The sequence below is a fragment of the Fusarium redolens genome (assembly GCF_020744475.1).
Source record: "Fusarium redolens strain MPI-CAGE-AT-0023 chromosome Unknown BKA55scaffold_3, whole genome shotgun sequence".
Lineage (NCBI taxonomy): Eukaryota > Fungi > Ascomycota > Sordariomycetes > Hypocreales > Nectriaceae > Fusarium > Fusarium redolens.
The window spans coordinates 1033709-1047213 of NW_025763666.1; the positions used below are offsets into that span (position 1 = coordinate 1033709).

General features: G+C 48.5%; 4 protein-coding genes across 4 annotated transcripts; 2 read left to right on the top strand and 2 right to left on the bottom strand.

Annotated features, from left to right (window-relative positions):
* Positions 1 to 854: 854 nt before the first annotated feature.
* BKA55DRAFT_502509 (uncharacterized protein) lies at positions 855 to 5259 on the top strand (the record flags this gene model as incomplete). Its single annotated transcript, XM_046186927.1, has 2 exons — positions 855 to 1015; positions 1065 to 5259. 2 exons carry the CDS (start codon positions 855 to 857, stop codon positions 5257 to 5259), a joined length of 4356 nt encoding a protein of 1451 aa, XP_046053757.1.
* Positions 5260 to 5775: 516 nt separating this feature from the next.
* BKA55DRAFT_231400 (uncharacterized protein) lies at positions 5776 to 7054 on the bottom strand. Its single transcript, XM_046185274.1, has 2 exons — positions 6287 to 7054; positions 5776 to 6169 (listed from the first exon to the last, which is right to left on the bottom strand). Exons 1-2 carry the CDS (start codon positions 6693 to 6695, stop codon positions 5925 to 5927), a joined length of 654 nt encoding a protein of 217 aa, XP_046053758.1. The 5' UTR covers positions 6696 to 7054; the 3' UTR covers positions 5776 to 5924.
* Positions 7055 to 7153: 99 nt separating this feature from the next.
* BKA55DRAFT_606759 (uncharacterized protein) lies at positions 7154 to 8614 on the bottom strand (the record flags this gene model as incomplete). Its single annotated transcript, XM_046196603.1, has 2 exons — positions 7154 to 7667; positions 7724 to 8614. 2 exons carry the CDS (start codon positions 8612 to 8614, stop codon positions 7545 to 7547), a joined length of 1014 nt encoding a protein of 337 aa, XP_046053759.1. The 3' UTR covers positions 7154 to 7544.
* A 2685-nt stretch (positions 8615 to 11299) lies between these two features.
* Positions 11300 to 12939, top strand: BKA55DRAFT_502527 (phosphatidylinositol N-acetylglucosaminyltransferase-domain-containing protein; the record flags this gene model as incomplete). The annotated part of the gene is made up of 2 exons (XM_046186930.1): positions 11300 to 11693; positions 11750 to 12939. The coding sequence occupies 2 exons, from the start codon at positions 11300 to 11302 to the stop codon at positions 12937 to 12939; spliced, it is 1584 nt and encodes a 527-aa protein (XP_046053760.1).
* Positions 12940 to 13505: the final 566 nt, after the last annotated feature.

A 13505-nucleotide genomic window follows, 5' to 3' on the forward strand; every position in this document is an offset into this window, starting at 1 on the left:
GATATTCGGGATCGGGAGATGCGGTTTTTATCTCGGTGAGTACTTGCTCGTAAGATATCGTGTCGTCGTAGCGTTAGCTTCTGAAAGAGTTGCGTATAGAAGGGTCGTGGTTGGGTGAGGTCTGAAGTTGAATTCTTGGAATACCTAAGGCGGGCACTTAAGGTCGGCGGCGGGGCAGTCGCAGAGGCAGGTAGAGCCCAGTATGATCTAAGGCTCGATAGAAGTGATTGAATGAAAGAAAGATTTCGGCAGCGCTTCACAAATGAATAAAGGTGTTTACACCTGATCATTTAAATCAAGTGACGACCATCAAAAAATGGTTAGGCAAAGATAGATAAGCCATATGCATCCATTATAAGGTACAATTATACTTAAAAGTACATAGTCTAACTATCCTTTAGGCTCTGTTGTACAACGATTCCTACGACATGTGCCCGATAAAGGTCGCGGAAGGTTCCGTCAAGTCTTGAACCTGGACAAGCTCAACTCAACTCAACTCACAGGACGGGACAGGGCAATGGTGGGGGATGTACCACTGCACTTCAAACAGCCGGGGTGGTACTTGTGCAGCGTTGTCGCGCGCTCTGACCACCTCCCGTACTGTCAATCATTCACCCGGGCAGTGAGGAACGCGAGTTCAATTGAGCAACTTCATATACAATATTTGTATTCAACAATACCCTAGCAACTTTTTTCCTTTGCTTGAAAACGCCTCCTCTATCCTATTTTGGCTTCCTGTGGATGATGACATGATTCAAAGCTCTTCAGTGGCAGTTCGCCGTGTGTCCTCTCCTTACCTCATATGAGTTGCGACATGAGGAACGCCGTGATAGCCTCTCGATATACCCATCACAATGCCCTCATTCGACCAACTCGCTGATGCTCCCAAGAAGGGCAAGGTTATCAAGTCGGCCTACGAGAGCGAAAGTTTTGAGTCAGATGGCACTATTCATGTTGATGGCCTGGTCGGCTCAGCCACAATCTCTCCTGCTGGGCGAGATGTCGCATTGGCTTCGTAGGTTAAAAGTGTACCATTAAATTAACAGATTCTGACAATTAAACAGGCCTGATGGATTGGCAATCATAGATCTTGACTCACCATATAGCCCTCCTCGGCGACTGAGAACTCATGGCCTTCCGTGGCTGGTTGTGGATGTCCAATGGTCACCCTTCGCTGCTCGCGACTACTGGATCGTCTCAGCCGCCAACCATCGTGCCCTCGTGTGGAATTTAAATCGCAGAGAAGACTCAAGCTCAGGTGCCATAGAACACTCTCTTCAAGGCCATAGCCGTGCTATTACAGACGTCAACTGGTCTGCTCACCATCCAGACCTCTTATCGACCTGCTCAGTAGATGGCTATATTCACGCATGGGATCTTCGAAGGCCACGTCAGCCCGTTTTGACGTTCTGTGATTGGACTGCTGGTGCATCTCAGGTCAAATACAACCGGCAAGCATCTCACATCCTCGCTTCTGCTCATGATCGATGGTTGCATATTTGGGATGAACGCCGTTCTTCCGAACCTCTAAAATCTATCAAAGCTCACAAATCCAAGATATACGGCCTGGACTGGAACCGATCTGACCCGAAAGCGATTGTCTCCTGTTCTATCGACAAGAGGATCAACTTCTGGGACTATACTGCAGAAGAGCCCTTACAACATACCATTGAAACTGGCTTTCCAGTGTGGAGAGCTCGTCACACACCTTTCGGACACGGCCTCCTCGCAATACCCCAGAACGAACCGGGAGACCTCTATCTCTACAACACTAACTTTGAGCCAGAATCGAAAGTGACAAGTCAACCAATCGATGTCTGGCCGGGGCACGGAGATCACAAAGCAAAGGAATTTCTATGGAGATGCCGTGGTGGCATAACTGATGATGGTAAAGACAACCGTGAATTCCAGCTCGTCTCTTGGGGCACAGACAACGAACTCAAGCTTCAATGCATCGACCCCAAGATATTTGCCGCTATCGGGCATCAACGCGGCATGCCAGCCGATCCAGCAATCAGTATCACCCGAAAAGGCGCGACATACAAGACTTTCCGTACAGTGGACGAAAGTACGGATCGCGATCGTAAATCTGCTACTATGAGTGATCATCGGCCTGGCAACAATTATCATAAGCAAAGTGCTCTTACCCTGGGAATGCGATCAGGCACAACTCAAAGCCATCGTACATCGATGGCCTGGCGAGGTCCCTCGATGAAGGCCAAGGTATCTGGAAGATCGGTCGACCGTAACCAGTCGCAAATAGGATGGATGAAAGGAATTGCCATGACTAAGAGAAAGGCATCAACAAGCGCCAAACGACACTTATCAAAAGACTCGGGTATCTTTGGCCATGGATACCCTGACGATGAGTGGGCAGAGCCTGATACTATTCAAGAGGAACTTCTACGTATCAGCCATCAACTTCCCAAAGTGAGGTGGGACAACATTGATATGGACAATTTGACCCTCAATGCTTCATTGTACGGCCCTTGGGGTGCTGATGGAGAAACTATATTCATTAAGGTCCGGATTGATATTCCAGTCGGCTATCCCAAGACCAGGGCACCAAAGTTCTATGTTGAAAAATCGTCCTTCATGCCTGCAGAGACTCACAAAAAGATTGATCGCGAGATTCACCAACTGGCCAATCAATTCTTGCAGAGGAAAAAGAATTGCCTTGAGGTTGCCTTTACGTATCTCCTCGGGGAAGTTGATCTTGAAAGCAGCACAACTTTCTTCAAGAACGTTCGAGATTTAGATGATGAGCTTGATGGCTTAGCGGACGAGAGCTCCAGTGAATCCGACGAGGATATCCCCGCTGGCGGTTCAGCATCCATGTCTCAGGAACTACCACCTCACAACGAGCTTGATACCGCGCTTGCGCCTCCGAATAGGACAATCGTGCCACCGCCACCCAGGACCTGCGGTGCCAGGTTCTCCCACAACGGACGGTTGATCTGTTTCTTCCCCTCCAAAGAGGAAAAGGCACGCGCATTGTTTACAACCACTATGGACGCTTATAGGGAACGCCCTAAGGGGGAACCATTCTTTGCGGGCTTTGGCAGAATCGCACATGATCTTGGGCCTCGACAGCGTTTCATGGCGGAAGACACTTCCGCATCCAGCGGGGATTCTGATACGTCTGCCTCTGGGTCATCTTCATCATCGTCCTCTTCGAGCGACTCAGAGTCTACGTCAATGCATAAGATTAGTCTCTGGTATCACCCCAGCCGCCAGTTTAGGAAAACTTGGAGCGAAGACAGGTCAATACGCTCGAGTGGCGGTGGTACAGGAGTAGGCACTGGTACTGGCACTGGCACAAGCCGTCGCAGACCTGGTCGGCCCAAGAACCTCATATCGATACATGATTTCCGTGCTCTTCTCCCCTCGAAAGAGGAATTTGCGCGTGAGTATGCCATCTTTGGGGATGGAGCCGAGGTCTGTGAGCACAATGCAATGGTCGCTGAGAAGTACAACGCTCGAGATCTGGTTGATGTCTGGCGATATCTTGCGCTTCTACTAAAGAAGGGTGTTCCGCTCGAGATACTTGCCCACAATCAGAGGCGTGATTCTATTCTGGTGATCGCCCACGATGTGGTTTCCAGGTGCAATGCCGATACTTCTCCTCTTGACTCTTTCTTGGAACGACATGAAGGTGCATTGTCGGGCAGAGTCAAATGGGGTAAACATCCCTTGGCCAGGGACTTCATCATGGACCTTTTTGCATACTATGAGAAAATCGCGGATATCCAAATGTTGGCGATGCTTTCTTGTATATTCAGCGAATCTTCTGCTGCAGACAGTGTGGCATACTTCGAATCGCATTTACCGCAGCCCGAGACGCCTCTCCCTTTCAAGGCACCAGCTTTCTCGCTGGACTACTTCCCCACTGATGCCTCACTATGGAATATTGGTGGACGCAGTTATACGAACTCAGCTATTACAACGCCGATGACAGTGCACACTCCTGTCCACTACGCTGGATCCCAGGCATCAGACGATGGTGTTTGGGGCGGGGACGCTGCATCGAACTCGTACTCCTGCGGAGAGACGCCGCCAAATAAGTTCAAGGGGTATCTAGGGGAAGTTGAGGCACCACCCAGCGTGTCTACGTCTCCAAACACACGCTTCCTAAATAGAGCAAACTCCGGCCTGGCATCAGCTTTTGCTGCTAACCTGCCGCGTTCGTTTGCAGGAGTCAGCTCGTCGTCACCTCCAAATCATGTAAGAAAGAAACCAAGCCCTGCTGAAACGATTCTCAGCAGTCTGGCTCCAGGTAATGTTACATGGAGTGCGTCGACCACAATGGACTCGAATGGTGGTAGAAACTCTTTGGATGATGACGATTATCGAAGGGATGATTATCTGCCACTTGTGCCCACAAAGATTTCCGTCACAATGGAGGATCAAACCGCATTCGACGATGATGGTTGGCTGAACATACCCATGCTTGAGTCCAGTCAGGCGGATGTCCATGCTCGTTACCGATATGCGTATGCTGAAATGCTGCAAATGTGGAATCAACCACTCTCCAGACTCGAGATTATGAAGTTCAATTCACTCAAGGAAGATATGACCGGAGGGCATCTTGACGACAACTTCCATGAGCCAGGTGCTGGCCACGATGGCAAAGCACATAACACATCACCCATCGCCATGGGTAAGAAGGATCAGCTTCAAGCGTTGCTTGCATCAGGTCGCGGTCTTGATGTCACAGGGATGTGCCGTATACACGAAATCCAGCTGGAACCACTTCGTTATACTTCCAGTGACTCCAAGGTCGGTGGTGCTGTTGGCACATGTGATCGTTGCCATCAAACTCAGAGTCAGCTCACATGTGTGTACTGCCTTGAGCCTGTGGATGCCCTCTTCCCGCCATGCTTGGCGTGTGGTTGCGCAAGCCACGAGGCGTGTCTAGCAGAGTGGCATGCTGCTGGCGAAACGCAATGTCCCGCAGGCGACGAGTGCAACTGTGTGGAGGAGGCAGCAGACGGCCAGGTTGAATCATGGGCAGCCCTACAGGGAGCCATGCTCAAGGGGCAAAGGCATATGATGATGCTGCCTGGTCCAGCCTTGGATGATAGCGACGACGATGTAAAGGTGCCCCGTGACTGGGAGAGAGTTGAGGCCTCTTTTCCCTCACGAATGCAGGGCCTTTCTGCTGCCAGTATAAGCCTGGGTAACAGATTACGGAAATCAGCAGGGGAATGGTCACGAGCTTCAAGTTTGAGACGCAATGATCGGAGGAACGTAATGTAATAACGCTGTAATTACTCAGTATCGGATTTGACGAACTCATTGCTATGTACATTAATGGAGGCTAGACTGTTGGAGCGTTGGATTTTCTTGCATAGCAGTCGAATATGTATCTATCTACACAACATTTATTTACCATATTTCAAGTAAGACAAATATCAGTCAAGTTAAATCTATCGTAGTAGTCATTATTTAGGAATTGCAATGGCTTGAATATACTGCCAGTGCTCGATTGGAGTAGCTCAGGGGTAAAAAAGCAAGGTATGCAACAGTATCAGGCAATTGTTTTATTGAGTAAGTATGGGTCACGTCAAGACCATTCTCTAGCTAGTCGATACTACTTTTGTACTGGCGACTTGACATCAACTTTGGGCTTATCGTTCACAGAGATTTATTAACAATTATCTGTTTGACAGAGGCCTTCCTTCACTTGTAACTTGTTACCTAGCGGCAGTATAGCAAGTCAACTCTCACAGATTACAATACAAGAATAATAACCAAATTATTTTCTAATTCAGAGGTCAGCCAGCTAGCAAATCAAATCAAATACCAAGCAAGAGTAACGGCCAGCGTTACATCTAACGCACCAAGCAAAGCAACTCCAACTCCAACTCCAACCCCCATCCTCGTGCTTTCAAATACACCACAAAATACTCACCCTGTGTTGATCAGACATACATCTCACATGCCTCCTCTCGAATCGGGTTCTCTAGTCTCATTCGAGTCAGCACCCACAAGTCTCGGATTCTGTTGAGACGGTGATCACGAAACTCTGAATACAAGTCCAGCTTCGTCCATCCAAGCTCTTCTCGTGGCATCCTATATCGACCACGTCGTTGTCCAACGATCCATAGACGGACAATTGTATAAGAAAATAGCCCGTTCACCAGATCCTCACCAGTGAATGCAATTTCTACAACATCAGGCCACATTAGCTGAGTGAACTCCACAAGTCGAGTATCTTGGTGGTAGCGGAAGCCATAGTACTCACCTCGTTTGTTTTCTGAGGAATGGAGGAAGGGTGAACGACCTTGGTAGTTGCAGCTGATAGGTCGAAGGCACAGCATAGCAAACTCTTGAAGATAAGGGAACGTCTTGAGGCTCAACGGTCGCCAGGTATATTCTGTCAACTGAATGTGTGGAATTGCTTCATCATAGTCGAAAGTTGACGCCACTAGACGGAGACCAAGACTGATGAGGTTGTATCCCTGAGGAAAGCCAAACTGCGAGGGCACAGGCCTGGGGAAAACCATGTTGTGTGTCAAGAAGGTATCTTTTGTAACGGACATTCGCTTCCATCGATGCTCCAATGTCTTGGAATTGGGTGTGGTGAAGTCGCTGGAACACCTCGTCTGGTCCAGATCTAAGGGTTTTGCCGTTGATGTGTCCAGGCCTATGGGAGTAATCTTTAATGATGGCCAGAATTCTGCGATAGCCATCTTCGCATCTAACTGCTCGTTTAGGATCGAAACTGACAGTTACAGGAGCGCTGAGCTTGTCAATATATTTCCCCATTGTAGCGAGTATCTTTCCCTCTTTGTTGGGCTGTATCGAAGACATGATAGAAGTAACAAGGCTGTGAATATTTGCAAAGCTATTGAATGTGCAATGTTTGGGTCTCTTCTCGATGAATGTAAAGTAGCGGATGTATGAGATAGAGAAAGGTAAGATGGCTGGAAGTTCAGTCTCTTTTATAGTCAAATTTCTCTCTGAAGCATGAATATGAATATAGATTGTTCATTAGTTTTGGATACTGTTCGTATAACTTGATTCTTATTGATTGGGTATATGTTATTCAGATAGCAGGCTAACGATATATCCCTGAATGTTCGGCTGAACACTGCTATAAATATCATCAACCTCAATGTGAGGGGAAACCAGTTCAGAAGTTCAATGTCAGATAAACAAGTTAAGGAGTACTTTAAACTGTAACACTGGTTGCACAGTAGATGAACAATAACAGTTATTCAGAACTTCAATCATAATACGTAATTTCAGCTGAGGATTGAGGAAATGGTCTTTCAGTATTCTTCGTTGTTTCTTCAATCCCCTCCCTGTTTTTAGAAGATTATATTTATAAATGCAATATATAACAGGAGCAACATACTTCGGTATGTTTTTAATGAATATTTAAATAATTAGATACTGTTGCTTGTTTCATCATTGAGTTGCGCATAATGATAGCGCTAGACCGCAGCTTGTTCCGATTCTTGTGTTCATCATTTGTGGTTAGATATAATAGTCCAATAAGTTTCCTTAAAATCCCAAGCCCCCTCCATTTCCGTTCTTCATTTACCCTCAGGGAGTGTCAAATTGTTCTTCCCTATATCGGTGCCGTTCTTAAATTTCACGCAGAGATTAGTTGTCCCAAAGGTACTGTTCTTGTCGTTCAGGATGGCATAGCCTTGCGCCTGGCAAAGATAGCCTCCACTCAGTCCAGTTACCTTCAAGTGCTACGTCGTCTCACTTCCAGTCCAGATTCGCTCCACCCATCCCGTTGCAAGTCAAATGTCAAAATTCTCTCGACAACCACCCATCTCATCCTGTTTTCGTACACGGCTTTCTCTTCGCCAGCTTGCCATGCAACGATTCGGATCCATTTCTGTCCATCATCGGGAGCCTTGTATCTACCGTCGAGAAAGGCAACCTTGGACATCATTATACTGCGCTGTTTGTTGAGTTCATGGCAGTCTTCTTTGCCGCAACGGCCTTCATTCAAGACAGCCTGTGATTCTGGCTCGCTCAGGTCCAGAGGTGCCATCTCAATGATGTTTTCGTCCACCCAATATCTGAACTGTTTCGCCAATTGTTGAAGTCGCATTTTATATGGCAATTTGGGGTTCACCTGGACCATCCACGCTGGGTCGATTTCCCCCACCTTGACAATCCACAGATCATCCACGTTAGGGAACCAAAACCTATCGAATTCGATTTTTCCAAAATCTGGCTGCCGATAACACGCTGATAGATAGACGGAATAGTGGTAGGGTCCCTCCACGCGGCCATCATCAGGGAAGCAGTCCCAGAAGACAAGACGCCGTATCCGGGGGGCAAGACCATCTAGGTACTCGTCGGTCACCTGATCTGAGATCTTGTGGTCACAAAGGAGGATGTCCCTAGAGAAGTCGAAGTACGATCCATTACCAATTGGTTCGTACCCCAGTCGAGTTTCATCTCGCGCTTCCGCATTGAGTTGTGTAACGGTAGGCAAGGGATAAGACCGGCTCTTTTGAACTAGATCACCGTATAAAACGATACGAGGCTCGCTGGCTCGGGACCATATCTTAAGACGGAGTTCTGTTGGTAAGGAAGAAAAGTCGGTCGTAGTTGAGGTTGCTGAGAGGGACAAAGACGCCATGGTCTCGAGGCCATGAGACGAAGCAGACATGTCTATCATAATAAGCAGATGGTGGAGTATATGAACTCCAGAGAAAGAAGACCAGCAGAAGACATCAGAGGTTGGCGGCCAACCAAGAGGTATGAGCAGCGGTTTTAATCTCACGTCGGGTATATAGTGTCGAACCCCAGAGCAGGGGTTCTCACGAGGACAGACGGAAACGGTGTCATACCTACAAGTAGGGGGGGACCATGACCGTTTGCGGCACGTCCGGGGCGGGGAAAATAATTGATCCTCGTGAAGCCATCGTCGGACGCAATGCACACATGCATGCATGTATGCATGTAAGGTATGTAGGTGGTAGATAGTAGATAGACTATGTGCTGTACTGTGTCACAGTCTACTAAAACCGGGATGGTTCACCGACACCGCCCTCAGCGGTTCGATGGCGGCATGCTGCATGGCGGATTCTGGTCTCTCGGTCAATCTACCAATGAGACAACTTTCCAAGGAACAAAGTGGTGATGAGACCGGGGGAGCCGCAGATGGTGCAAGATGTTAAGTGGACGATCACATTTTATCGAACATTTCGCGCTTCTTGTTTACCTCTCGCCTCTCACTTGTCTCGTAAAAAGCAAATCTAGCAAACGCCTCACCACGCTGGTCGTTTTTCCTAGTCGTCCTTTTTAGCTCATCATCTTACCTCAAATTGTATGGTTATGGTCTCCTCTTGCTTTTTAATCAAATATTTGACTAGGATATCTCGTCGTGTTCGTACTGAGTCGAAACAGCAACAAGACAACCCTCAGTATTCGAGATACTCGATCAGTTCGTGTTTCTATAGCATTAGTGAATATGTCTTGGATAATGGCCTGATGTGAGTTGGACAGTGGCAGACTATCCCAGTCGTGGCTGCATACGACGCAAAGCCTGCCGGTGGGCAAGACCGACGCGACGCGATGCTAGGGCCAGAGAGATCAATCAGAATCAGGACCTCCTCAGCACGGAGTACAACCTCCCCAGCTATAGTCATCTGGAGGTGACCGCTTATGATGCCGGGAATGTCGATTGTCTATCACGGGGCTAGTTTCCGTAGGTGACAGTTGTCCGAGAACGTGGGTCAACGCGCGAACAGACACTTTCAGCTCAGCTCAACACACCAAAGGAGTGAGTTAATTGAGTTGTCCACTCTTGGCTTGTTTTCGACCTTTTTTTTTTTCTTTCTTTTTTTTCTTCCTGATAGGAAGCCTGAAGATGTGTCCTCTTTGTCGCGGTGGAGGTACCGAGGGATCTTTTGATCCTACACTCTGTACTGTAGAAAACTGGGAGTTTGGTATGGACCCGGCGGTTTGGTTGGCTTAACAAAATGTGCTTGAAGTGAGGCGGAAGGGCTTGAACGGGAACCTGCAAGGGATGTCGGGTAACCCCGTGTGGAGCCTGTTAACTTGAGGCGGGATAGTACGCGATTGGTGCCGGTGAACTGGTTCTGGGACAGTCCAAGAATGAACGCCTTTACCAAGTCTGGTTATGATTGGCAGTGAGATCTGACTTCGGGCCACAAGTAGTGGGCATCCTTGGTGACTGCAGATAGCGCTGGTGATGAGTGAAAGCTGAGCGAATGGATGTCAGGCAATAACACCGGGTTCCTATTTTGTTTTGCCATCAACATGATTCAATTTCTCCGATAACAGCACATCAGCAGGTACGGGTGCGTGGCTGATTTGGGTCCCGAGACCACGTTTTTCTCCAAATCGATCTCTCAGAATCGGGAGAGCTAACCTGATCCATTGGCTCGCAGACGCGAAGTGGTTGCTATCGAGGAGTGGGGATATGTGGTTTTATAAGTGTGACAGGGAGGAAGGCCTGCATTCTGCGTGCTTCATTCTGTGTGCTGCGTATCCACGAACCATGTCTAGCATATCAACCCAGTTTCTCGGTTAGAAGCAACTGACTATGCCAAGGCTGGCTGGCCAAGCAGGATGGGATGGTGGATGGTGGATCGAAGGAAGAGCGGTGATGTGCTCAAGATTGGGATGGCTGATGATTGTGCTTGAAACATCGGTGTGTATGCGTATCTGCGTATTCTCAATGTTGTCACTTTCGGTATCCAATGTCATCAAAAGAATCGCACTGTAGCCGCCAGACCTGAGTCTTCTCTCCGGTGGTGTTCTCTCCTCCTGCAAGGTGCTGTTTGTGAAATCATGCGAGTGATCAGGAGTCAGGCGGTTGAGTTGAGTTGATTCTGCTTGTGTAGGGTAGGAGAATGGCCCGAGGGTTGATCAAAGCTTCTTTTTGACTCTCGGCCCGCGTATCGGTGCATTCTCAATCGTATTTATGGTCATAATTCAATATTGCAAGAGGAGAGAAGTGAGAGAAAACTTCTGCTACTGGTGACTGCACGATCTGTTGTGCAATACGATTGGGAAGCTGCAAGTGTATCACTGACCCCACCATAGACAGCCCTCCTGCCTGAAGTAAAGGGTACCTTAATATGTACATAAAACCAAGAGATAGTACTGAAGGTACGTATACGAATATTGTACTGCTGCAAGGCAGGATCAACATCCCCCGGTGGGAGCTGGAGATGACGATAAGCCCATCACATCTCAACTGTCAAAGCCTGTTTTGTTAGCCACCTACATACAGTACAGTACAGCTACGAGCTCACGCACGCACGCACTTGTCATTGTAGATCCATCCATTTCCATGACGGGAGACACTACGGCACGATCTCCAAGTCCGCTAACCCTGGGCGACCCACTCATTACAGGTGTCAATTGGCATCAACACCAGCCCCCAACTTCAGCTCCGGCTCCAACTTCACCAACAAAAAGTCCAGGTCCAAGTCACCATCCCGATCCCGATCCCGATCCCGGACCCGGACCCAGACCCCGACGCCTCCAATGCCTTCTCGATAGCATGCCGCCCCCTACCGACGACGAGACCCCGTTCCCCTCGTTAGACCACTCGACCCTCCATGGCTTCGGTCGTTCTCATCTTTCCCCTGATGATGCCTTTGTGTCGCCTCCCCGAGGGCCGCGAGGCCGGAGTCGAAGACGCAAACGCCCCTGGAAGAAGTTGATGTGGGTTAAGCAATCATGTATGTCCAAGGAAACTCCCGTGTTGAACAATGGCAGCTAACAATTGAGCTTGCAGACCCTGATAACTATACCGATCAAGCAACCTTCCTCGAGAATCTCCAGCGTAATCCTCGTCTCAAGCCGTATGACTTCTGGCCGCTCGTCGCCGACTCTACAGTCATACTACAGCATGTCTGCTCCGTCATAATCTTTGTTGTTTGCTTTGTTGGCATATTCCAGGAGCGCGTGTCTCCTGTTGCTGTCACAAGCTGGAGCAGCTTCGCAACGTTTGTAGGATGGATCCTGTGGGAACGGTGGCTATCAGAAATTGAAGACACCGATGATCCGAGTCTTGGTGTGGCAGCGAACGTTATGGGAAGGGCTGGCCGGACTGGAAGTCTAAGACGACCAACCCGTACGGGCAGTATCCGCCGTCCACCTCCGTTCCGTGTCGAGTCGGCGCCGTCTACCACCGCACCATCCGCTGTCCCTTCGGCTGCGAGTTCGACAACCAATCTGCATGCGCCCAGTACGATGCATCGAGCCCAGTCTGCTTCAACCACCTCTCTGGCCAGTGGTATCGCACACACTCCACGAGCGAGTCAAGAACATCTCCCCGAATTACCACCGCCGCTCCTGGCGGAAGAAAATCGATATCGACAAAGGATGGAGACAGTCAAGTCGGCGATTCTCATCTATTGCACGCTCCTTGGCCTTAGCCCCATTCTCAAGTCGCTAACGCTATCAACATCAAGCGACAGCATCTGGGCCATGTCCTTCTGGCTTCTCGCGATCAATATCTTCTTTTTTGACTACTCTGGAGGTGTGGGTGCCAAGTTTCCAGCATCGCTGTCCACAAATGCTGCCTTGATGGCATCGACTGTTCTCGCCAGCCGACTACCATCAACCAAGCAGGTGTTCAGTCTGACACTCTTCAGCATCGAGGTGTTTGGGTTGTTTCCAGTATTCCGACGCTATGTACGGCACCGAAGCTGGCGCTTCCATATCCTCTCTGCCATTCTGCTGGTATTGGGTGCAAGCTTCGGAGTTGGCCTAATACTGGGATACGATAAGAACACAGTTGGATGGCCATGGAAGAGTGGACTAGTGGGCATGATTGTTGGAGTACTCATTGCCATACTGGCTACAGGAGGCTGCAGCTGGTGGCTGATCGGGCTTCAGAAGTACAAGAACGAGATACGAGGACCGTGGGACCCAGCGAGACCCATTATCATGAATCGGCCTCGATGGGATGATGATTCATGAGGCAATGCTTTTTTTTGGCATAAAATAGTTAAAACTTACGTTTGCTTGTTAATGTACTTAGACCTGCATTTGTTGTACTTGATAGAGAGATTTCCACGCTTGTGACATCATCAAATTCTCAGCAAGAAAAGTCGCTGTGATTTTTGAAGACAAGATATCTGTTTGCATCATTTAAAAGGAATGGCATATGAGTCCCGCTGTATAAGCAATTGCCAAACACATGAGGAAACTTGGCAAGATTTCTATGTTGAGCCAAGCTTTTGTTCGACTCCACAGGGCTACGCTAGGTCGCCGATATGGGATTTGTGTCACAGATTGAGAAACAAGCGAATAACTGATATCGATCGAGGATTCGAACGGAAGGGAGAATTGACTTTGACTTAGGTTTGAAGGCTGAGGTAATTGGAATGAAGTGGTAGATGGCAGTTGAGGGAGATTCAACGTTTGGTATGTGGTATTGTGAATGGATGTTAAGTGCCATGTACTATATGCATACTCATACCTACTTCAAGAGAGAGATGCATTAAAGCAACTTAAGGGCTAAAGGAACTGCAATGAATATATTC

What these genes read in the sequence shown, in the direction of transcription:
- BKA55DRAFT_231400 (XM_046185274.1), bottom strand. Translation starts at nt 6,695, where the DNA reads ATGGCTATCGCAGAATTCTGGCCATCATTAAAGATTACTCCCATAGGC. An exon ending in TATCAGCTGCAACTACCAAG is followed by an intron (nt 6,170 to 6,286) that starts GTCGTTCACCCT and finishes CTGATGTTGTAG; the next exon opens with AAATTGCATTCACTGGTGAG.